Here is a 26,320-nt window from a genome sequence, read left to right on the forward strand (position 1 = left end):
TCCTTCCTCAGAAATGGGGCCCAAAATTGCTCACAATACTCCAAATGCGGTCTGACATGTGTCTTATAAAGCCTGAGCATTATATCCTTGTTTTTTTAATATTCTAGTCTTCTTGAAATAAATGCTAGCATTGCATTGGCCTTCCTTACTACCAATTCGACTTGCAAATCAACATTTTGTGAATCCTGCATCAGCACTCCCAAATCATTTTCCACCTCCAATTTCTGAATTCTCTCCCCATTTGGAAAATTGTCTGCATCTTAATTACTATTAACAAAATGCATGACTCCGCCCTTTCTACGCCGCATTCTATCTGCCACATCTTTGTCCACTCTTCCAACTGTCCAAGCCCTTCTGCAGAGGCCCTGATATCTCTACACTACCTGCCTCTCCACGTATCTTCGTATCATCTGCAAACTTCGCCACAAAGCCTTCAATTCCCTCATTCCATTGAGGTAAAAGCTTTTCACTGTAGCTTGGTGACCATGACACAAAAGTAAAATAAACTAAATGTGCACAATGTATCTTAGACCATCACAACCTTCCTCAAAGCAGATTTGGAAACAATACTCCAATTTTGGCCAACCGGTGATTTCAACAAGTTCAGCTTAACTCCCCTGCTTTAGTATTCCGAATTTGACTCCCAGAATCCCAGGAGCTTCATGAATTACTCTTGTGATATGTCCCTCTCTCTCAAGAATACATCTATCAATCTCAGTTTTGAAAATTTCATGTGACCCTCAGTTCAACTGCTTTCTGTGGAAAGAATTACAGATTTTATTTGTCTTTCTTTGCTCGAAAAATCACTTCCGATTTCACTCTTTTAAACCCTGTGTCAGGCTTCGAGAGTCAAGAGTCAAGAATGTTTAATTGACATGTGCATCGAAATGGAACAATGAAATTCTTACTTGCATCAGCACACCAAGTCTGTAAACACAGCGCTCAATAGAGAACATATAAACAAACGATAAAAAAGATCAATGTATAAAAACCCCAATATAGAGCAAAACAAAATAAAACTCCAAAGTCCTTAGTGGAAACAAGACAGTTTGTTGTTTGAAGTTTAGTTAGTTTATATATTCAGTAGCCTGAGGATTGTTGGGAAGAAGCTGTTCCTGAGCCTGAAGGTCACAGTTTTCAGACTCTTATAACTTCTTCCCGAAGGCAGGAGTGAATTGAGAGCGTGGCCAGGGTGGTGTGGGTCCTTGATGACGCTGGGTACTTTTTTGAGGCAGCAACTCCTATAGATCCCTTTGATGGTGGGGTGTAGATTAAGTTGAGAGGGACAAAGTTTAAAGGAGATGTGCGGGGCAGGTTTTTTACACAGTGGGTGCCTGGAATGCGCTGCCACTGGTGGTGGTGAAGCATGTATTGTGGTGGTATCTCAGAGGCTTTTGGAGAGGCACATGGATATGCAGGGAATGAAGGGAATGGATCATGTGCAGGTAGACTCCTATACCTTCTTCCGGGTCGCAGTTCCACTCTTCTTCCGGTAGAGTTGCTGCCTTACAGCTGCAGAGTCACAGGTTCAATCCTGAATAAAGGGGCTGTCTTTACGGAGTTTGTACGTTCTCCCCCTGATCGTGTGGGTTTCCTCCGGCTGCTCCAGTTTCCCCCCCACATAGAATAGAATATAGTTTCTTTATTGTCATTGTAACATGAACCATGTACAACAAAATTTAAAAATGTCAGCCAGTCAGTGCACCATTCAAACATTTCTAAAAGCTAACGATACATACAAGGTAAAATATTAAAAAAGATAAACAACTAAAATAAATATCATGAAAATAGTACGCGTAAACACCCAATCCTACATCCTTCTGTCGATTTCACAGTGTACCACAGTCCCTTAGTATGTATCGCCCCTGCGTTCCTTGGCAGCTACATTTAGTGCCTTTATAGCAGTGGAGTAAACACTGTTTTTAAGTCTGTTTGTCCTTGTCCTTGTAGATCTGTACCGTCTGCCTGACGGCAACAGTTCAAACAGGGAGTGTCCGGGGTGGGAAATGTCCTTTATAATACTCTGGGATTTTTTGATGCAGCGGGAACTGTGTAATTCCTCCAAGGTAAGGAGAGGGCAGCCGACAATCCTCTGGGCGTTGTCAATGGCCCTCTGGAGCGCTTTCCTCTGAGCCTCTGTGCAGCTGGTGTACCATACGCATACACAGTATGTTAGGATGCTCTCAATGGAGCACCGATAAAAGGACAGCAGCAGTCTCTGATTGATGTTATTCTTCCTGAGCACCCTCAGGAAGTGCAGTCTCTGCTGGACCTTTTTCAGCAGCGCAGAGGTGTTCACGCTCCACGTCAGGTCCTCCTCAATATGGATTCCCAGGAAGCGGAAATCCGCCACCCTCTCCACACAGTCCCCTCTGATAATTAATGGTACCATGTCCATTTTATTCTTCCTGAAGTCTATTATTATTTCCTTTGTCTTTAAGGTGTTGAGGAGCAGGTTATTTTCTCCACACCACACTGTCAGCTGCTCCGCCTCATCCCGGTAGACGTACTCGTCCCCCCCGGAGATGAGTCCCACCACCGTAGTGTCATCCGCAAATTTGACAATGGTGTTGCTGTGGTGGGCGGGGGTGCAGTCATGTGTGTAGATGGTGTAGAGCAGGGGGCTCAGTATGCAGCCCTGTGGAGAGCCGGTACTGAGGCTGAGGGCCGTGGATGTGTGATGGCCCACTCTGACTCTCTGGCTGCCACCAGACAGGAAGCTATTTATCCACATGCAGGTGGAGTGTGGATTCCATAGACGTACAGGTGTGTCGGTTAATTGGCTTCGGTAAAGATTGTGAATTGGCTCCAGTGTGTAGGATGGTGTACCGGGATCGTTGGACAGCACGGACTCATTGGCCGAAGGACCTGTTTCCACACTGTATGTTTAAGCTAAATTATACAGAGGAGATTAGTTTAATTTGGCATCATGTTCAGTACCAACATTGTGGGCCAAAGGGCCTGCTCCTGTGTAGTGCTGTTTCATGTTTTATGTTCTACGAAACAAGCAATTTGTTTCCGAACCTATCCTCTCACGCATTTAATGCTGCAATTGGATTACCATCCAGTTGTCTAAAATCAATCAATGCTAATTTAATCAATACCCTCTGCTCAGTCAGAATTACAACGGAAGGCTCTTCCATGGAGACCATTTGTCTTTATTCATCTAATGAGATTTGTACATCATCTCAATTCACATACACTTCCAATGTGTTTTCAATTCAGTCGGCCCGGCATTCCTGCTGAGATTAATTGGTCAAGTTCTCCACGCGTTTTGTTTTTCTTTTTCATGAGGATTACTTACTAATCTTTCAACGAATGAGATTGCTTTGACATCTGAACAATTTCCTTAGATATGGTGAACTCCACCGAGATATATTTTGAGTCATAGTCAGACAGCATGGAAACAGGCTCTTCGGCCCACCTTGTCCATGCTGACCAAGATGCCCCATTTAAGATCGCCCTACCTGCCTGCGTTTGGCCCATATCCCTCTAAACGTTTCCTATCTATGTACCAGTCCAAGTCTTTTACATTTTGTTATTGTAACTGCCTCAACTACCTCCTCTGGCAGCCTGAAGAAGGAACCTACACAAAACATCACTGATCATGTTCTCCAGTGATGTTGTCTGATTTGTTGAGACTCCAGCATTTTGTGCCCTTTTACCTCTTCTGGCAGCTCCATCCATATACCCACTACTCTCTGTGAAAACATTCCCACTCAGTTTCCTATTAAGCTTTTCCCCTCTCATTTAAATTTTTTAAATTTATTTTAGTTTTGAAATATAATTGTATTGTTATCGGGAACAATAAGCAAATAAGTGTGATCACTCCGTAGACTAGCATGATTCTACACATAGGGTTTAGTTTAGTTTAGTTTAGTGTCAAGTGTACCGAGTGCAGTGCAAAGCTTTTGTTGCGTGTTAACCAGTCAGCAGAAAGACAATACATGATTACAATCGATCCATTCACAGTGTACAGATACATGATAAAGGGAATAACATATAGTGCAAGATAAAGTCCAGTAAAGTCCAATCACAGATAGTCCAAAGGTCTCCAATGTGGTAGATAGTAGTTCAGTACTTCCCTCGAGTTGTTGGTAGGATGGTTCAGTTGCCTGATATTAGCTGGGAAGAAACTGTCCCTGAATCTGGAGGCATACGTTTTCACGCTTCCATACCACGCATTCTATACATTTTACAATTTTACAGAAGCCAATTAACCTACAAACCTGCACGTCTTTGGAATGGGAAAGGAAACCGGAGCAGACAGAGAAAACCCACACAGTCACAGGGAGAACATACAAACTCCGTACAGACAGCGTCCGTAGTCAGGATCAAAATCGGGTCTCTGGCGCTGTAAGGCAGCAAGTCTATCTATCTAATAAGTGCTGCCCTTATTGTATTGCCTGTCCCTTTTAAGAAATGTGCATCATGAGTAAAGATAATGACCTAACTTTCATGAATGTGATAAAAAAACATCTGGTTTACTAATCAATAAATTAAGTGGTGCCAGAGAGTAGTGACATCTTAGATATTGATATCAGACTCCAGAAGCAGTCATCTCTTTCACACCCTTTTCCTGGAGGTGCTGCCATATACATTTAATTTTAAATCTACCTCATTCACTTACAATGTGATCATGGCCAAGTAATATTTCTAATAACATTCTACACTTTCATACTCTTCTTCCAATATTTCTCTTGGATAAACCTACACAGCCAATGTTTCTTGGGATACTTTGAATTTCTCCCAACAGAATTATAGGGTGCCAGAGACCACAGTTCGATCCTGATCTCAGGCACTGCCTGCGTGGAGCTTGCACGTTCTCCCTGTGGCCACGTGTGCACACTCCACAAAGATGTGCGGGTTTGTCGGTAAATTGGCCTCTCAAAGTGGCCCTAGTTTGTAGGGTTTAGTTTAGTTTATTGTCACATGTACTGAGGGACAGTGAAAAACGTTTTTGTTGCGTGCTATCCAGTCAGCAGAAAGACTCTACATCATTACAATCGAGCCATCCCCAGTGTACATATACAGGATAAAGGGAACAATGGGAATAATGTTTAGTGCAAGATAAAGTCCAGTAAAGTACAATTAAAGATCATCCGAGAGTCTCCAATGAGGTAAATGGGAGCTCTCTAGTTGCCTGATGACAGCTGGGAAGAAACTGTCCCCAAATCTGGAGGTGTGAGTTTTCACACTTCTGTAACTCAATGGGAGGGAGGTTGGTTTGCGTGATGGGGTGCATCCACAATTCACTGCAATTTCTTACAATCTTGGTTGTAGCTGTTCTCACACCCCCAATGTTTAGAATGGATGCAAATTGTGATAACATAGAACTCATGTGAACAGGTGACTGATTGTTAGCATTGACTTGATGGGCTGAAGGGCTGTTTCAATACTGTATCTCTAAACTAAACCAGAAAAAGCTGGAAATTAATGTTTAGATTAGTTTAGTTTAGTTTCTTGTCACGTGTATAGGGATAAAAATGAAAAGCTTTTATTGCTTTCTATCCAGTCAGCGGAAAGATAATACATGATTACAATCGAGCCGTCCACAGTGTACAGATACATGATAAAGGGAATAACATTTAGGGCAAGACAAAGTCCAGTAAAGATAGACCAAGGGTCTCCAATGAGGTAGATAGTAGCTCAGGACCGTTCTTGTTGATCAGATGGTTCTGTTTTTGGGAAGAAACTGTCCCTGAATCTAGAGGTGTGCGTTTTCACACTCCTGTACCTTTTGCCTGATGGAATGACTGTGGTGAGACTCATCCTTGATTATGCTGGTAGCATTACTGAGGTCAGACTGTGCTTTTCCTCTTGTCCTGATGAAAGATCATTAACCAGACACATTAGGTTTGTTTTCTCTCTCTTCTGATGGCTGCCGGACCTGTGGAGTGTCACTGGGATATTCCGTGTTTACTTACAGCATAGTTATGTTGATAGGTCCAAATTTGGGAGAATGTCTTGTATGAAAGATTCATGTGATAAAATCTGTTGACCTTGTTTCTTTCTCTGTGATTAACGAATAGCAGATGGTGTGGACCCATGGTGTAAGGGTTCCTCCAGTGCTTTCAGACTGGTGAGCACGGAGGTGTTGCAACAAATAGCATCCTCTCCAAAGGGGAGACTTAAGCGTTGAGGGACCATTCACACCTTTGCATTCTGCCCACAACCATCTGTCACTTTACAAACTGTAATTGATGAGAAAGGTGCAGTGGAGTTTCTGCCTTAAACACAGTCAACAATCCAACCAAATATAACTCCCAGTTTCTCCATGCGTTTAGCATTTGTGATATCTGCCACGAATCAGTATGATCGGACAACTCTTTGGAACAAAATATAGAACATTGACCAGCACAACACAGTACAACATAGAACAAGGCCCTTCGGCCCACAATGTGTCGAGTGCTAGTTTACACCAAAGATGAACACAAAATACTGGAGTAAATCAGTGGGTTAGGCAACATCTCTTAGAAAAGGAGTAGGGTTGGAACCTTTCTTCAGTCTGAAGAAGAGTTCCGACCAGAAACATCACCTACTCCTTTTCTCCAGAGATGCAGTCTGACCTACTTTGCACTTATCTTCAGCCCACAATGTCTGTATTGGACATGATGCCGAGATAAACTAATTTACTCTAACTGCATGTGATCCATACCCCACCATTCTCCGCATATCCGTGTGCCTTTCTGAAAGCTTCTTAAATGTCACTATCGTATTTGCCTCCACCACTACCTCTGGCAACGCATTTCAGTAAAACATCTCCTTCAAACATTGCTCTCACTGTAAGCTGGGATAAAGTTTCTCTCATTGTCTATCCTATCTATGTCTCTTGTAATTTACCTTTTTTTCCTACAAGGACTCCCCCACAATGCTCCATGGAAAACAATCCAAAGCTCTCCAAACTCTCTTTATAACTAATACCCTCAAATCCAGGCAGTATTCTAGTAAACCTCTTCTCCTTCCCCTCCATTATCCTTCCTGTAATGGAATGACCAGATCTAAACCCAATACTCCAAATGCTGCCAAATGTGCTATCGGGAGAGGTTGGTCAGGCTAGTACTTTATTTCTTAGAGCACAGGAGGATTGAGGGTGATCTTATAGAGGTGGATAAGATAATGAGGGGAATAGATTGGGGAAATGTACACTTTTACCCAGAGTAGGGGAATCAAGAACCAATTGGCAATTCTCAATTCTCAATTATCAAGACACCATTGGAAAACTGCCTAATACTTGCTTAAGACCCTCATTCTTTTGTCTTCTCACACACAGCACACATTTCTGATAGTAAAAATTTATCTAATAGCCTTAGGAACTTAGAAATAGATGCATTTGGAGACGTTTGAGCAATTCAATTTAAAATGGATTTATTGCAAGCAAGTAAACAACATCATCAGGCTGCAAAGTCCAACTGATTTTGTAACTTTCCAAAACAGTGCAAAATCATCTGCTAATGAAATTACTATATATCAGCGGTTGCAAAAAATCCAATAATGTTTCGTTGAAATGCTGCAAAGCAAACCAGCTTGGTTCAGAACGTCCTCAGAGTTCGGGTGGAATTAGTATAACTCACCATGGCAATTAATTCAGTCAATGGTGAGGTGTGACCAGTTGCATAAACAGGCCCAATTTCTGGCAATCTTTATAAAATTAGCTCAAAAGATTGTGAAAACTCAGCATGCACTGCATGTAATTAATCAGAATCAAATTAACACTCGAGACTGATTTTGCATATTTTTTTGTTTTGGATTTTGGGCTATAAATCCTACAAAACTGAGGAAAAGCCCTTGGCTATTTTTTTTCACACTGAAGTTAGTGGTTATATGGAGCAAGCTGTGTGGCTCTATGAATAGAGATGGGGAGGAATTTCCTTCGCTAGAGGGTGGTAAATCTATGGAATTTATTGCTACATACAGCTGTGGAGGCCAAGTCATTGGTATTTTTAAAGCATAGATTGATAAATTCTAGATTAGTATAGGTGTCAAAGATTACGGGGAGAAAGCAAGAGAATAGGAAGGGGAGATGAGAGGGAAAAATAGATAAGGCGTGATCAAATGGGAGAATGGACACGATGGGCCAAATGGCCTAATTCTGCTCCCATGTTTTATGGTCTAGTGAGTCAGAATGAAATTAGAGAGATTGAATGCAGAATCAGTAGTCTGGTCTCCACTTCAATACAAATGCAGCATCAAACGCTATCTCCTCTTCCCAGCACTGTGACACCATTGCCCTCCAGTGGTCCATTCCCACTCTGTTCCTGAACAAGATCCCCTCTGCAAACCGACGAATCTCTTTTCCAACCAACCTTCGGGAAATGCTTGACTTAAATATTTTACCCGGACAGGAAATTGTGCATTTAACCGACAACGAATCGCCCCAAGATAAACATAGTTTTCAATAGTGCCTCTTGAAAAGGAAGCATTCATGCCAGACGTGGCCTTAGAGGAACTGCTGAGCATCAAGACCATTACATTTTGTTAATTGGAGCATTTGTGATCCCCGAATGTTGTAAACTGTGCGAGGTGTGACAAAATATTACACTGCAATTCGATAAGAGTACAGAAATGCGTGTAAGATTCAACCCTGCAATTCCACTCTCATTCAAATTCTCTTGCAATGTGTTGCTATTCCATTTGGGTAGCTTACAACCTAACGGTATGAACATTGAATTCTTCAATTTTATGGAACTAACAAATAATCAACCCCATTTTTAAATTTCCCTGTTCCTCCCCCCCCCCTCCCCCACCCCCCCTTTCCTGTGCCCCACATCCATTTCTCCCCTTCCCCATCTACCACCTTTCCTTATGGCTTCAGCATTTGCACCTTCCCTATACTTATCTCACACCTTTTGTCTTTTCATCTCTGACCTTTGTCCAACTATCTGCCAATCAAAAAACACTCACCCTCCTTCACCTGTATCCACCTATCACTCACCAAGCTTTGTCCTGCCCCTCCCAGCGTTCTCCCCTCCTCCCCCAACAACTCTGACCAACTTCTACAGATGCACTGTAGAATGCATTTTACAGGATGTATCGCGGCATGGTTTGGGAACAGCTCCATCCAAGACCGCAAGAAATTGCAGAGAATTGTGGACGCAGCCCAGACCATCACACAAACCAACCTTCCCTCCATTGACTCCACCCACACCTCACGGTGCCTCGGCAAGGCTACCAACATGATCAGGGATGAATCACGCCTGGTCACATCCTCTTCTCCCCTCTCCCATCAGGCAAGAGGTACAGAAATGTGAAAACGCACATCTCCAGGTATGGGGATAGTTTCTTCTCAGCTGTCATCAGGCAACTGAACCATCCTATCAACAATGAGAGAGCGGTCCTGAGCTACTATCTACCTCAGTGGAGACCCTCAGACTATCTTTAATTGGACTTTACTGGACTTTATCTTGCACTAAACATTATCCCCTTTATCCTGTATCTGTACACTGCAGATGGCTCATTTGTAATCATGTATTGTCTTTCCACTGACTGGTTAGCTTTTCACTGTACCTCAGTACACGTGACAGTAAACTGAACTAAACTAAAACCCACCACAATCAGTCTGAAGAAGAGCCCTGACCCAAAAGGTCAGTTCTCCATGTTGTCCAGAAATGCTGCCTGACCCGCTGGGACACTCCAGCATTTTGTGTCTCCAATCACTTGTTTGGAGTCAGTGCAAGGGCTTGTGTGTTGAGGTAAATTTGTGACTTTGATATTTCCTTGGATACTCCCACATAAGTCAAAAAACAGAATCCTCTGAAAAAAGTTGGAGAGTACAGAATACTGTGCGTAACAGGAATTGAGAGTTGTTGTAACACGGAAAGTTGGCAAAGATACAGAAATTAACTAGGAAAGTCAATAGAATAACAATCCTTATTGCAAAGGTAGACACAAGGAACTGCAGATGCTGATTTACAAAACCAAATAACAAAATGCTAGAGCTACCAAACGGATCAGGCAGCATCTCTGGAATACATGGATAGGCAACGTTCCAAGTTGGGAACCATCTTCAGAGTCCGAGTTACTCCAGTACTTTATGTTTTATTTTATTGCAGAGGGGTTGGCATGTAAACAGTAAGGAAGACCTAGCCCAACCGTACAGGGTCTTGGTGATGCCACACCTAGACAGCTGCATCCAGTTTAAGCTCACCTATTTAATCCAATCTTTGCATTGGAGGCAACTGTAATGTTCCCAGAGCACATGCAAAGACAAACATTGTTTAGTTCAGTTCAGAGATGCAGGCAGCATGGTGGTGCAGCAGTAGAGTTGCTGCCTTACAATGCCAGAGATGCGAGTTCGATCCCGACTATGGGTGCAGTCTGTACGGAGTTTGTACGTTTTCCCTGTGACCATGTGGGTTTTCCCTGAGATCATAAGGTCATAAGTAATAGGAGCAGAAATATGCCATTCAGCCCATCATGTCCGCAATTCAATCATGGCTGATCTATATCTCCCTCCTAATCCATTCTCCTGCCTTCTCCTCAAAACCCCTGACACACGTACTAATCAAGAATCTATCTATCTCTGCCTTAAAAATATCCATTGACGTAGCCCCCACAGCCTTCTGTGGCAAATAATTCCACAGATTCACCACCCTCTAAAGAAATTCCTCCTCATCTCCTTCCTAAAGGAACATCCTTTAATTCTGAGGCTATGACCTCTAGTCCTAGACTCCCCCACTAGTGGAAACACCCTCTCCACATCCACTCTAAGTAAGTAAGTAAGTTTATTGGCCAAGTATTCACATACAAGGAATTTGCCTTGGTGCAATCAGTTGCCTTGGAAAGACTCTATCCAAGCCTTTCACTATTCAGTAAGTTTCAATGAGATACCCCCTCATCCTTCTAAACCCCAGCGAGTACAGGCCCAGTGCCGACAAACACTTCAGTACTGTCGAGATCTTCGGTTTCCTCCCAAACTCCAAAGACATAGGTTAATTGGCTTGGTATAAAATGTAAAATTGTCCCTCGTGTGTGTGGGTTAGTGTTAGTGTGCGGGGATCGCTGGTCGGTGCTGAAGTGCCTGTTTCATCACTGTATCTCTAAACTAAACTGAACTAAACTAAATATAGTGTGGAAACAGGTGCTTGAACCCACCAATTCCATGCCAGACAATGAACCCACATAGTTTCACCTTACAAACTAGGGACAATTTACAGAAGCCATATATGATACCAAGTTAAAATAATCTTCCCTGCCTGAATGTGATCCATATCACTCCATTTTCTAGATATCCATGTGCCTATCTAAAGACTCTTAAATGCCATGATTGTATCTGCTTCCACCATGGTTCCATGCACCCACCACTCTGTGGGAAAAAACTTGCCCCGCACATCTCCTTTAGAACTTGCCCCCGTCACAGTAAGCTATGCCCACTAGTCCTTAACATTTCCATTCTGAGAAAAGTGCTCTGACTGTCGACCTTATCTGTGCCTCTTGAAATTTTATATACATCCATCAGAATGATAACGAAACAGAGATGTATTTACAAATCTGGTTGGTGTTCAAGTTGTATGGAAACATACAAGACAGAGTGGTGGAGTAACTCAACAGGTCACGCAGCCTCTCTAGAGAACATGGATAGGTGACATTTTTAATGCAGCCACTATATGTTGGTGCTGGATGGAATGAATGTTCAGGTTAGTTGATGGAATACCATTGTGGGTGGTACTTTGTCCTGGATGGTGTCAAGTTACTGAGTACTGCTGTAGCTACATCCATCCACGTGGGTGGACAATATTACATTGCTTTCCTTCCTCGTGCCTTTTAGTTTAGTTTGGTTTAGTTTAGAGATACGGCGCAGAAACAAGCCCTTCAGCACACCGAGTCCTCGCCGACCAGTGATCCCCGCACACTAACCCCATCCTACGCACATTAGGGACAATTTTCAATTTTTACAGAAGCCGAATAACCTATAAGCCAGTACAACTGAATCAAGGGATATGGGGAGAAAGCAGGAACGGGGTACTGATTTTGGATGATCAGCCATGATCATATTGAATGGCGGTGCTGGCCTACTCCTGCACCTATTGTCTATGTTTTTATGTTTCTATCTTTGGAGTGTGGGAGGAAACCGGAGCACCCAGAGAAAACCCACCCAGTTCACAGGGAGAATGTACAAACTCCGTACAGACAGCACCCGTTGTCAGGATCGAACCCGTGTCACTGGCGCTGTAAACCAACAACTCTACCGCTACGCCATCGTGCCATCTTGAAGTTACAGAAAGGAAGTTTAGTTTAGTTGTGTTTAGTTTAGTGAATCAGCATGGTTTAGTCAGCATCATTTAGTTTAGTGAATCAGCATGGAAATAGGCTCTTCGTTCCACCGAGTCCACGCCAGAGAATGATCACTCATAGATAGACACAAAATGCTGGAGTAGCTCAGCGGGTCAGGCAGCATACCTGGAGAAAAAGGATGAGTAACATTTCGGGTTGGAACCTTTTTTCAGACCCCATATACTAGTCACCCATATTACCCATGAACTAGTCACGCATGACCTCCCATATACTAGTTCTACCCTGCACACCAGGATCAATTTACAGAGGTCAATCAACCTACAAATCTGCACGTCTTTGGGATGTGGGAGCACCCAGAGGAAATGTACAGGGAGAATGTACAGGAAATGTACAGGGAGAATGTACAAACCTCGTGCAGACAGCAACTGCAGTCAGGATCGAATCCGGGTCTCTGGCGCAGTGAGACAGCAACTCTACCGCTTTGTCTCCGTGCCGCCCCTAATAGGTTAGAGATAGGTGAACTACTCAATGCTGAATATTCACAGTCTAATTTTTTCTTGTAGCCACAGACCTACTGTTGTTTGAAGAAGGGTCTCGACCCAAAAGGTCACCCATTCCTTCTCGACAGAGATTCTGCCTGTCCCGCTGAGTTACTCCAGTATTTTGTGTCTATATTTGGTTGAAACCAGCATCTGCAGTTCCTTCATACACCCAATCTTGTTTGACTGGTTGCATTCTAGTCGATTGTGAACCCCAATTTATTGATGACAAAGTTGAATAACAGGTTTTATGTGCAAAAGTTGCACAGAAATCTACGAACAGGTGAGGTCAATTTTATGTTGATATTTTTAGAAAGAAATCCATAATCCCACTGCACAAGTAATGTTAAAGTACTGGTAAATAAATCAAATGAACGCAATTGAATTATTTTCTCCATTAGGTTTCTACGCGGCATGCAAATACAGCATGTAATTAGGAAGCCAAATGGAAGATTGGCCTTTATTATGACAAGAGAAATGAAAAAGAGAGCATAGTGGCACAGCTGGTAGAACTGCTGCCTCGGAGCTCAGAGGCCTGGGTTTGATCCTGACCTTTAGACTTTAGAAATACAGTGTGGAAACAGGCCCCTTTGGCCCACCCAGTCCACACTGAGGTTTCCCCACAGCCACCAACACTCAAGAGAAAATGATCCAATGTTGTCACACCTCTCGTTATAGCTCATACCCTCTAATCCAGGGATCATTCTGGTAAAACTTTACTTCACTTTCTCCATAGCCTCCACACCCTTTCTGTAATGGCGTGACTGACAATGCACACAATACTCCAAATGCGGCCTAACCAAAGTTTTATAAAGTCGCAACATGACTTCTTGACTGCTGTGCGCAATGCCCCTACTGATGAAGGCAAGCATATTATCTGGAATCTTGTGCAAAATACAAAGTGCTGGAGGCACTCAGCATGTCAGGCAACATTAGTGAAGGGAATGAAGAAGATTCGCCACCTGAAATGCCACTTGTCCATTCCCTCTGCAGATGTTGCCTGGCCCGATGAGATCCTCCAGCACTTGGTATTTTGTCTTTCCTAAAATCCATGTAGATAAAATTCACTGTACTCGTTTATCGATTACCTTCGTCACCTCCTCAGCGAACTTAAATCAAATTTGTAAGGCATGACATGCCCGGGCAAAGCCATGCTGGCTGTTCCTAATTAGTCCAATCTCTTCCTTTCTACAATTCCATTATCATGCCCTGTGGGCTCTCACTGCACTGCACCATGTTGATTAAGGGAAGTTCAGCTAATGTTTCATAATGTGTGCTACAGAGACCAGCAGCGTGTTTTGTACATTAAAGCTATGTTCATTACTGTCTGCACCTTCCATTCAGATTAACCGTAAGAGCTTTCCGACACGGCTAATCTGCATTTGACCCTATGTTGAGCCCTTCTTTTATCAGTTTGCCATTATTTATTCATCATGCCTTCTCTTGCATCCTACAGGTCCCTGCAGGATCTCTCAAAGCAAACAGACATCCCTTACGGCACAGTGATGGAGTCGGCTGTGTATGAGCATGTCCGAGTGAAAGGAATGAACCCCTTTGAGAGAGATAACATGTACGCCCAAATGTGGAGGATGATCAACAGAAGCAACGGGACCGAAACCTCGGTGAAGGATTCTCAGGAAGGCATTGAGAGGGTATGGAGCATTTCACTCGTGTCTTTACACCAGCTGTCTGTCTCCCTCCTAAGCATTACACAACACGGCACGATGGTGCAGCAGTAGAGTTGCTGTCTTATAGCACCAGAGACCCGGGTTTGATCCTGACTATGGGTGCTGTCTGTACAGAGTTTGAACATTCTCCCCGCATGGGTTAAAGTCCAATAAAGTCCGATTAAAGATAGTTCAAAGGTCTCCAATGGGATAGATGGGAGGTCAGGACCACTCTCTGTGTTGATGATGGGATGGTTTATAGGATTTGGTTAGGCTGCATTTTAAGTATTGCATGCAGATCTGGTCACTATATTACAGAAAGATGTGGAGGCTTTGTAGAGAGTGCAGAAGAGGTTTACCAGAATTATGCCTGGATTAGAGGGAATTTGCTATCAGGTTGGACAGACTGGATTGTTTTCTCTGCAGGTTTGGAGGTTGATTGCAGACCTTTCAAGGTTTCAAGGTTTCAACGTCAGTTTATTGTCACGTGTACCAGTTACGGTACAGTGAAATTTGAGTTACCATACAGCCGTCCTAAGTGAAAAGCAACAAGACACACAACCACATAGAATAAAAGTTAACATAAAAGTTAACAGTGGATTCCACGTTCCTCACTGTGATGGAAGGCAATAAAGTTCAAGCTTCTTCCTCTTTGTTCTCCCGCGGTCGGAGCAGTCAAACCATCCGCAGTCAGAGCAATCAAAGCTCCCGCAGCTGACGATCGAAGCTCCCGCATCGGGGCGGTTGAAACTATCTCTGCGGCGTGGAGCTCCCGAGTCGGCCTCTTCTTACCAGAGACTGTGGGCTTCATGATGGTAAAGTCCACAGGTCCCGCGGTTGGAGCTTCCATCCCCGGCAAAGGGATCGCAAGCTCCACAATGTTAAGGTCGCTCAGACTCCCGCGGCTTGGAGTGCCGGGTCGGTCTCCAGGAAAGGCCGCCAACCCCACAATGTTAGGCCGCAGTGGGGGCGGAGATACGATACGGAAAAAAAATGGCATCTCTGTTGAGGTAAGAGATTGAAAAAAGGTTTCCTCCACCCCTCCCCGGTAATTTCCCTTGCAACCACATGAAATGCTACACTTGTCACTTTACCTCCCCCCTCGACTCCATCCAAGGACCCAAGCAATCTTTCCAGGTGAGGCAGAGGTTCACCTGCACATCCTCCAACCTCCAACTGCATCCGCTGTTCTAGGTGTCAACTTCTCTACATCGGTGAGACCAAGCGCAGGCTTGGCGATCGCTTCACCCAACATCTCCATTCAGTTCGCAATAACCAACCAGATCTCCCGATGGCTCAGCGCTTCATCTCCCCCTCCCATTCCGAATTTCAGGTAGTCCTTGCTTTCTCCCTCCTTCCCCTCCCCTTCCCAGCTCTCCCACGGGACTACTGCCTCCGCCTCTTCCTTTCTTTTTCCCGCCCCGCCCCCCCCCCCCCCCCCGACATCAGTCTGAAGAAGGGTCTCGACCCGATACGCCGCCTATTCCTTCTCTCCATAGATGCCGCCTCACCCGCTGAGTTTCTCCAGCATTTTTGTCTACAGGCAAATGATATCAGTTTAACTTAGCTTCAGGTTTGGCATGGACATTGTGGGCTGAAGGGCCTGTTCCTGTGCTGACTTGTTCTATAGCGTTTCTATGTTCAGGAGTGGATTGGATTGGCATGTGCTAATGAATGTGCATGAGTGGGAGACTGAAAATCGAGGGACTGAAAACAAATATTCCTACTTTGAGCCGCAGTTACATTATTTTAAATGTTTGCTTGTTTCCCTCTGCTGCATCTTATTTCAATTCATTTAGTCCTTCATGAAAATGTCAAATAGCATGAGAGCAGGCCCATTGTCCCACTATTTCATGTTGACCATCATGTAATAGCATTGGTATTGGTTTATTATTGTCACGCCTACCGAGATACAGTGAAAAGCTTAGTTTGCGAGCTATCCAGTCAAATCATGCACAAACATATGCATGAGTACAGTTAAGCCATACACAAGAGCAGGTAGTACAACAAGATAAACAAGCAGGTAGTGCTGCAAGAATGTAGTATTTTAGTTACATAGAAGAAGTCCAAAGACCGTGATTTGCGGCGGCACGGTGGCACAGCGGAGCGAAGAGTTGCTGCCTTACAACGCTAGAGATTAAGGTTCAACCTTGACTGCGGGTGCTGTCTATGTGGAGTTTGTACAGTCTCCCCGTGACTGCATGGGTTTTCTCCAGGTGATCTGGTTTCCCTCCAAAGACATAGTTTTGTCAGTTAATTGACTTCGGTAAGTTGTAAAAATTGTCCCTCATGTATGCAGGTTAGTGTACAGGGTCATCCGGGGACTTGGTGGGCTGAAGGGCCTGTTTCTGCACTGTATTTCTTCAAGTCCAAAAGAAAAGGTAGTTTGGAAGATCAGGACTATACCCTACCTTGCAGAAGGACAATTTGATAGGCTGATAATTTAGGGTGGTATCGTTTAGTTGAGTTTATGGTCAGGTGTACAAAGGTACAGTGAAAACCTTTTCTGGTTGCATGTTATCCAGTCTGTGGAAAGACTATACATGATTACAATCGAGACATCCTCAGTGTACATACATGATAAACGGAATAGCGGTTAGTGCAAGATAAATTCCAGTAAAGTACAATTAAAGATAGTCCAAGGGTCTCCAATGAGGTAGATGGGAGGTCAGGATGCTCTCTAGTTGGTGGTAGCGTTAATCCTGGCAAAATTGGAGAGGCTAAGACTTTAAAATGGGATAAAAGCTTCAGGGCTGCCGGGAGATTTGATCAATTTGAAATTGCTCTCTGCAGAGCTGGGACAAGCTGCGGAGTTAGTGCCAGTGTGTCTAGAGCATAGATACAAGTTGTAAGAAAAGAATAAGAACATCTGCAGATCCTGTCAATTAGGTGCGACATGCATAGAATGGATTGGATGGCTGCAAACCAGACATACATCTTGTAAATAATTGTAAATAATGTTGCAGAGGGACGACAGATGGCACAATGGGCTAAGCGTTCGGCTGGCAACCGGAAGGTAGCCGGTTCGAATCCCGCTTGGAGTGCATACTGTCGTTGTGTCCTTGGGCAAGACACTTCACCCACCTTTGCCTGTGTGTGAATGTGTGTGAATGTGTGTGAGTGATTGGTGGTGGTCGGAGGGGCCGTAGGCGCAGATTGGCAGCCACGCTTCCATCAGTCTGCCCCAGGGCAGCTGTGGCTACAGAAGTAGCTTACCACCACTGAGTGTGACTGAGGAGTGAATGAATAATGCGATGTAAAGCGTCTTGAGTATTAGAAAGGCGCTATATAAATCCCATCCATTATTATTATTATTACTTTGCCAAGTGTTGATTGGATGAGGTATTGAGCCTTGTCTGGGTTTCTTGAAGACCAGAATAAATGTTTCTAAGTTGGCTTCCTTGAGAAGTCCTGTTTGAATACAATGTATTGAGCTGCTGTATTATTGGGTTAGGGAAATGTCTGTTATGTGTGGGGTTGATCGATATCTGTAATTGGATTGCTGTTGTTCGGCTCCTCGAGGTCCAGGAACCTATAAAAGTCCGCTACCATGAGGTCCCGCGTCGATCTTCTGGTAGAGCGCTTGGGACTGCGTGACCTTCTGAAGTGTCTCTGTTTGAGCAAGGCCTAGAGTGCTTGATCAGGCATATACGAGGATCGGACCCGCGGTGGGATAGGTACAGTAGTTGAACTGTAATTGCGCTTTGTTAAAATAAAGATTAGTTGATCAAGTGCTTGATTCAGTGTTTTTTGGCTGAAACTAGACTGGGGGGAAGCTTAGAAACGAGCAATTTACATTGGGGGCTCGTCCAGGATCTCAAAAGACCACCAAATACAAGTTTGCGATCAAGGGTGTTGAGCTGTTTCGATCACGAGTGCAGAAATCGGGCCCACGGTGCAGTTTTCGCATTGATTTTCGGCACTTCGTTAGACGGAGCAGATCGATCATTGAGAAAGGGTTTAATCGAGATCATTAGAACAGAGTCTAGCAAGCACGGGGGGGGGGGTGGGGGTAGCGCTCCTTTGGGCCCATAAAACCAGGGTGGGTTAGAGGCCCTTTCCTGGGTTAGAGGCCCAAAACATTGGTCGTAGTTGGCAGACTGCAGCTGCTTTAACGAGAGCCAAAACGCGCTTCATCGGGCGAGGAGGAGCCCAGGGTTAGATTTGATATCCAATTGGTGGGGTATTGAAATACAGGTCTGACCTACGTATCGATCGGATCTTTGCCGGGTGCACAAATTGAAAAGGTGCGCTCTGAAAATTAGCATCGATAACTCACAGCGCGAAGCAGCTAGGCACTGAATCCTCGGTGCCCAGCAGAGAGGAGTGTCTGCGTGAAGGTATCTGAGTCTCTCCCTGATGTGACAGACGAGGAACCTGGTAAAGGTACTGGGCTTGGGTGAACAGAGTATAGATTGGCCAGAATACTCCAGTCCATTCAAGAATTCAACTGACCAATTTTAGTTTGATTAGAGTGCCTGCGTAGTACAAGAGATACGCACTAAAATAGTAAGATTAAACGAGAACGTACCAGTTTGAAGTTTGATCTGTATTTTATGAGGAGTTACGATGAGGGATTACGTGAAGAACCCGCTCAGTGCGCAGGCGCGGCATACTTCCAAGCAGCGGTGTGGAATCACAGATAGACACAGTTATTTTGAAGTAAACATAGTAAAGATAAGGAGACATCAATTTATTAGTTTGATCCATATAATGAGAGTGGGAGTGGAGGGCACGTAATCCCTCATCGTAACTCCTCATAAAATACAGATCAAACTTCAAACTGGTAAGTTCTCGTTTAATCTTACTATTTTACTTCGGAGTCACGTGAGTGACTACGTGAAGATTTCAAAGCTCTGTGATTTCAAACCGTGTAACAGTTTCATTTCACTCACTGCCGAAGTTCTTGAGGGAGGAAGTGTTATCGTGATGAACCAATGAGTCTATTTGTAGAAAAACACAATGGTATTTTTTAAACAATAACAACAAAGAATTAAGTTGCTCCCCTGGGCTTAAATTAAATATTTGCAGTTCGTAAATCTTTACTGCAAATAAACCAGGTTTTGCCAACGGCTTATTATAAAATTTCTGAACGGTCTTTTCCCTTCCCACCATCCTGCTGTAGCCAGGATGTGGTGTATAGGCATGTCCATTCTTTAGCCGTCGACATGGATGCTGCCCTGGTGGAATAAAATTTGTACATGTTAGTGTTTATCCCAGCAGTTTCTAGCACCTGCTTGAGCCATCTCGCAATGGTTTGGCTCGTACCCCACCATAAGGTTTTTGTGACTGACCCACAAGGCTTTTCATCTCCCTCGAATATTCTGGTTGTGTCTATGTAGGATAGTAGGTAGGTCATGGCACATAACCGTGGTTCTGGTGGGTAAGCCACGACTGGATTAGGTGTTCCTGGTCTGCTCTGTTTGACCAGTCGCTGGATAACGACAGATCTGGTCTGGAGCTGTGATCATGTTGTCCAGTCGCAATAGGTGTAGTGACTGGACCCTCTGAGCGGATACAAGTGCCATCAACCTAAGCGTCTTTAGTGTAGCTTGCTCGAGGCCGGGGGATCTGGCTGGTGGCCATTCCCTGAGATATGTCAGGACCACACTGATATCCCAAATATGGGTATACCTGGGCTTAGGGCGATATTGTAAATGCCCTTCATCAGTTTTACCACCAGTGGATGGGATCCCATCGCCTGTTGTCCTGCCGCTGGTTTGAGATAAGCAGAAAGAGCACTCTGCGCTGTGTTGATGGCACTGTAGCTGATCCCTACATCGTGGTGTAGATGGCCAGGAACTCCAGTATGTTGGTGGCTGTAGCTGTTGCGTATGTTGTCCATGTTTCCTGGCAGTACTTCTCCCTTTTTTGATGCTGGTTAAGTACTGCCTCTTGGTGGATGTTCGAAGGGATGCCGACATGGTGGTGATGGTTTGTTTGGACAATCCCAGTTCCAGGTAAGGTCTGTTCAAACTTGCAACCCTGGCGTTTAATTTTCTCATGGCATGGGTGTTTAGCTTACCTGGTAGGTAAGTAGCTGATAGCCAAATATGTCTTTCGACATACCATTGCCAAATCATGTTGACCAATTTGTCGCATGATAATGATTTTATGCCACCCATATGGTTAATATAAGCCATCACCGTAGTATTTATCAATTTGTAACCGAACATGCAAGTGCTGCATATTAGATACATATGCTTTTAAACCATAAAAGGCGCCCAACATCTCTAGATAGTTAATGCCCAGTGTAAGTAGTAATGATGACTCTAGTTTAGTCCATCTACCATTTGTGCTGGATATGGAGTTAGTCGCTTCCCAGCCTTGAGCACTGGCATCTGTTTGAATAACTAAAGTAGGGTTAGTGATAAAGATAGGGCTGAAACTATGCCAAACGCTTTCTGCCCACCACTGTAGCTCTGATATTGCTTCAGTGGGTAAGTTCATGACACGATCATAGTGACCTGTATGTCGTTTTATTGCCCGTACCTTTGCTCTCTGTAAAATTTTTTGATAGTGCAAAGGTCCGAATTGTGTAGCCGGAAATGCTGCTACCATTTCCCCAATTACTCTTGCTACTTGTCGAATAGTTGGTCGCTCGTTGACCATTAATTTGTTGCATGATTTTGCTAATTCAACCATTTTTGCCTTTGGCAAGGTAACAGTCATATGGACTGATTTAATTGTGAAGCCCAGGTAGTCCATGATAGTGGATGGCTTCAACTTAGATTTATCTGGATGTAGGACGAACCCGAGTTTCGAGGAGCTGTTTTGTAGCTGATACTGCTGCCACAGCCAATTCCATCGTTTTCCCTACTATGAGAATATCCTCCAGATATGCCATGACAATATGTTTTTGTTTTCTTAGTATTGCCATGGCTGGGTTCAACATTTTGGTGAATAATCTTGGGCTGAAGTTCGCCCATAGAGCAATGCTTTGTACCATCCAGATAAATTTTAGGTATCTGCGATGATCCTTGTATATGGGTACTAGATAGTAAGCATCTTTAAGATAAATGCTTGCCATGAAGTGTCCTTTGGAATTCAGTTGTTTGGCAGTAACATATGTCTCCATTTTGAAATGTATATACTTAACAAATTTGTTTAGTGATGTTAAGTCAATGATGATGCGACAGACACCATCTTTATTGGTTTTAGTGAATATATTCGATACAATTTCCAAAGGTTCATGTTTGGTCTTTTTGATGACCCCCTTTGTGATAAGTCTCACCAGTTCAGCTTGTCCCTCACGTTTCTCTTTGACGGAGGGAGAAATACCCTTTGGGGCCATTGTTGAACTGGCGGCGTTTTTTCTGACATGAATTGTATTTTATATCCTGTAATGTTGTTGAGTATATACTTGTCACTCGTGACCATACCCCATGCTTCTTTAAACAAGTGTAATCTCCCCCCTGTTAATAAAGCACCCTTATTCTCTATATGCTGGTAGGGACCTGACCCACCTACCTCCATGGTTATTGGCGATTCTGTTTCTTCATTTTCCTGAAGATTTTGTTCTGACGTGCTGGCGATGTTGGGGGGAGGCGCATTTTCCAGAGGGTCCGCTGCGGGCCCTGATCTGAAAGATCTTTGGGGATAATGTGCGGACCCCAAGCGTTCACCAGTCCCATATTGCGGACGTCGACTGGTGGATGCCGTGGGGTGCTGCCACTTGGGTATCGGAGGTCTTGGTTTGCTCGTCCCGGGGCCTGCCCTCATTAGGCCGAAGGTTTTTGATGCTTCCTGCATCTCCTTCAGTTGTTATTGAAATCTTTCCCAAATGGCAGCGCGTCCGTCTCCGCAGCTGGGGCTTTACACAAGCCAGCAAATTTGGGATTGAGGGCAGGTCTTATGTTTCCCTCCGGCGATTGTTGATCTCAAATTGTGTGGTACACATTAATGCCAGCACATCCTGCTGGCAGGTATCCATCTCCGTGGTCTCCACGGAACGAGCAATGGCTGTGATGGCTGACGTCAGGAGCCTTAGGATCCGCTGTAGCTTGAGTTCTTGGGTCTGGATGTGTGACCCACATGCCTCCAGATTTGGCTGTTGACACTTTTTACTTTGAGGGCCTCACCGTTTTCTGGTGCTGTGTTGTTTCAGCACCTCAGCGAGCACCTTTTCCAGTAATGGTTGATGCTGGCCGCCATTCTTGGTTCCAGCGGTGCTCCAGCCCGTGGGGTTGCTACAAGCGGTCCATCACACCCAACAGCTCTTCATGTTCCTGCACCCCTGGCATACTCCCGAATTCGTCCGCCTGCCCCTGTTCCAGACCAGCCCAGCCCTGGTCACCAATGCTAGCCTCCAGTAATGAGGGAGCAAAGGGCAGTGCATGAGGCACTGTGGAGGGGGTGCCTGACCTCCCTCCGCGAGAGCGCTCTTTCTGCGCATCTCGCTGGAGCTGCTCCAATTGCTGTTGGATGCAGCTCAGGCGGCTGTCTCTCCTCCATTTAGGTGGAGACATGTCCCCGTCCGACGAATCGGACGCCACCGGCCGGATGCCTGTTCGGATGGCTAGACATCCAGCCCGCAGTTCAGGCACTAGCGGGACTGGGCTCGGCGCGGTAATGGGGATAGCGGGGCGCCCGGTTATTGTTCCTACCGCCTGTTGCTGCCCCCCTGCAATGGAACGCTCCTCCGCTGGAGTCAAGCGGGGGACAGGTTCTTCTGGAGCTTTTGCCTTGTAGTAGCGTGAGCACCCCTCAAGCAGCACGTCTCGCAGGCACTTGCTCCGTGAGCCGCTCCAGCGGCTCAGGCGGCTCTCTCTCCCCCCGTGCGGGTGGAGAGACGTCCCGTCCGACATCGGGAACACCTGCCGGATGCCTCTCGAGTGGCTATGCGTCCAGCCCGGTGCTTCAGGTACTAGCGGGCTGGCCTCGGCACGGTGTCGGGGAATTACGGAACACCGGGTAACGGTCCTACCGCCTGTTGCTGCCCCCCTCCCCAACGGGAAAACGGGGGACAGTTTTGTTCCAGAGCCTTTTTCTCTGCCTGTAAAAACACAAGCAGAAAAAGGCTCACCTGTAAAAGAAAACCCGACCTCAGGGTACTCACCTGACGGTCCGGTTCATGCTGTAACGGGACAGCCTACTCCCGTTGCAAGCCGCTGTTGCACTGCTGGCGTAATGCCGCGCCTGCGCACTGAGCGGGTTCTTCACGTAGTCACTCACGTGACTTCGAAGTAAAATTAGGAGTTCAAGTTCAAGTCTATATTTGCAAAGCCAAATTTCCAAATACTGAATTTCATATTGATGTTCTGCCAGTAAGTTGGAATTCAAATTCCTGTATATAGATCTTCGGAGTAGTCCCTGATCGATTCCGAATAGCAGCTGATCAACAGTGAATAGTAACCCTCTGATCGATTATTAACTAGTACCTGATAGGGAGGAGTACCTGAGAGACGGGAACCTGTTTATTTGATGAAAAGTGATCCGAATAGCAAAGGGTACCCTTAATTCTGTCGAACTTAGAGAGGATGGATAGAGGTCCCCCTATAGATGTCCAGTCTTAGCAGAGAGATAGTAACATTCAGGAGGAAAAGTAGTCATTTAAAGAGTAGTACCCCTCAGCAAAGAGTAAACTAGGAAGGGGAAAATCTTCGGTATCAGAGGGAGAGGTTCACTGCCTGATAACAACGTGACGCGGTATCGAGATCGAGTGTTCGTGAACTGTGCGCTAGTGCCTTAAATCATTTTGTAAATTGTAAAAATCTAGCTTTTCATATTGTCAAAGGATCCAGATTTTGTAAATATTCTGTGTATGTAAATAAACTTAGAGTATGTTAAGATTTAGAAAGTTAAGATTTAGATTGTGTTAAGTCCACGGATCGTCATTTGTGTTGCTGCTTATGTGAGTGCTTATGGATTTAGATACTTGAAGTAAGAGTGTGTTTGAGTTAAATATTTGTATTTATTTATGATCGTATTTTGAGAATCTGAATCGGGGTGGTTCGATCAGAGGTTGGACTCTTTCAATCGCTGCCTCAGGGGAGGAGTCATCCTGCTGACCGATTGCTCCACAAGGAGGATTTCTTAGAGTGCGTGATTTATACTAAACAAATGTTTGTGGTTTATTTAGGAGTGTGGTTGTGCCTGATAGTGATAGGTAGCGTGTTATCCTGCTTGTGGACTGTGTTACTTGCGTGTCTGAATATCATTTTTGGATGTTTTGAGTGAGGATTAAATGAGCGCGAGAATGTGTTTGATTGTGCTTGGGTGTGTTGGATTGTTCCCTGGAGTACTCTGATCCTTGAGTGACTGGGGATTGAGAAAGTTCTAAGGTTGAAAGGGTGTGTTGGGAAATAGGAGAACATTTTTAAAAAGAGAGTAGAATTGGTGGAGTAACGAGTTGCAAGGCTGTGATCGCTTTGAACCATTAGACATTGTCTAGGAGCGAGCTTGGCAAATTTAGGGATCAAAAGGAAGGATTTAAGGATTCTGTTTCAGCTGTTCGGAAGCATGGGGAATAATGTAGATCGAGATGTAACAGAAGAGGAAAAGAGCCCATTGCAACTAGTGTGTAATGAGTTTCCTCACAAGGCAGAGAAATGAAGAAATTTATCTGGATCATTAAATAAGAAATTAGGAAATAAGCTATGGTCACCAGGGGAATTAGAACAGTAAGAGGGATAAAATACATAGAACGGATCATTTGGCAGCATAGTAATAACGAAGGTGCTCAATAATTAATAGGGTTATGGAGAAAATATTTCGAGGAACGAAAGGCGAATAAGGAGGTTCAGAGAATGGCTAGTTGGGGAAAAGCGATAGCTAAACTTGGATTAGAACTGAAAGAAAGTAAAGTAGTTCGACCTCCAGGCAGTAGGAAGGACAGGAGTGAAGATGAAGGGAAACACTCAGAACAAGAGAAAGGAGGATATCCTGGAAGAAAATGAGTCCCTGTAAAATTAAATATTAGGAATCCGATGGTCAGTGCTGACTTCGAGGGGGAAGGAGATGAGTATTTAGAAGAGTGGACAAATGTTAACGCCAGTGGAAGTTCGCAGCTTCCACCATGTTCCTCTTGCATTTCCCAGGCTTCACTAGCACCGTGTATGACTTGTGTCTGTAATAACTATTTTAGGTCTGCAGAATCTATAACAACTCCTGCAGATTCTACATCTGAACAGATTCTACCAACAACAGATACTGAGGTACAAGATCCTTTGATCCTATCCACGCCATCATTGATAGATCGTCCAGATCTACCCGGAGTAGAAAGGAAAGGTTAACTCCGGTGTTTACAGAAAAGAATGGTATGTTAGATATAGTGAAACTGCCAGAGTATTTCTGTGAGCCACAACCTAGTCAGATTACTGGAGTAGAAAGGAATGATTTATTTGGGCAGTATCGGGAAACCCCTAGCGAACAGGAAGATTTATCTGAGGGCGAGACAGTGATTTTAGATAACGAGATAGATTTTGACGTAACTGAAAGCTTACACATTGAGCAGGTATCCCATAGGCAGTTACCAGTAAGGGAAGGAATAGGTACAGCGGATTCGGCCAGCGCAGTGAATATGAATAATCCCCGTGCCACAGACGCCCATATGCCGTAGAAGCCCCAGGAAATAATGGCCGTACTAAACAGAATCCCCGATAGGAAGAAGTCACCTGCTGCCTTTATAGATTATTTACGAACCACAATGCGTGTATATCATGCAGATTCCCAGCATTTGTGGGAGACCATACAACAGATAATTACTCCAGCTGAGAATACCAAATTTCTAGTAGCCCTAGGACACCCGACTTATGAAACATTGGCAAACACAATAATTGATGACAGTGCAAGAGAAGAAGCTGTTTTAACAGCCCTTGCAAAAACTTTTCCGAAACCAGGCGATTTAAGTCGAGTTCTGGAAATAAAACCAGAGAAGGA

At 44.5% G+C, this 26,320-nt stretch overlaps 1 protein-coding gene across 2 annotated transcripts in view; it reads left to right on the forward strand.

Moving 5' to 3' along the window:
- The window catches only part of grid2 (glutamate ionotropic receptor delta type subunit 2), a 938,240-nt gene that overhangs the window by 825,135 nt on the left and 86,785 nt on the right, over positions 1-26,320 (forward strand). For both annotated transcript variants that reach the window (XM_033022403.1, XM_033022410.1), the window contains exon 13: positions 14,230-14,425. In XM_033022403.1, the coding sequence (XP_032878294.1) occupies positions 14,230-14,425 (196 nt within the window). The remainder of the gene's footprint in view (positions 1-14,229; positions 14,426-26,320) is intronic.

This window comes from Amblyraja radiata, chromosome 1 (assembly GCF_010909765.2).
Source record: "Amblyraja radiata isolate CabotCenter1 chromosome 1, sAmbRad1.1.pri, whole genome shotgun sequence".
In the NCBI taxonomy this organism is placed as follows: domain Eukaryota; kingdom Metazoa; phylum Chordata; class Chondrichthyes; order Rajiformes; family Rajidae; genus Amblyraja; species Amblyraja radiata.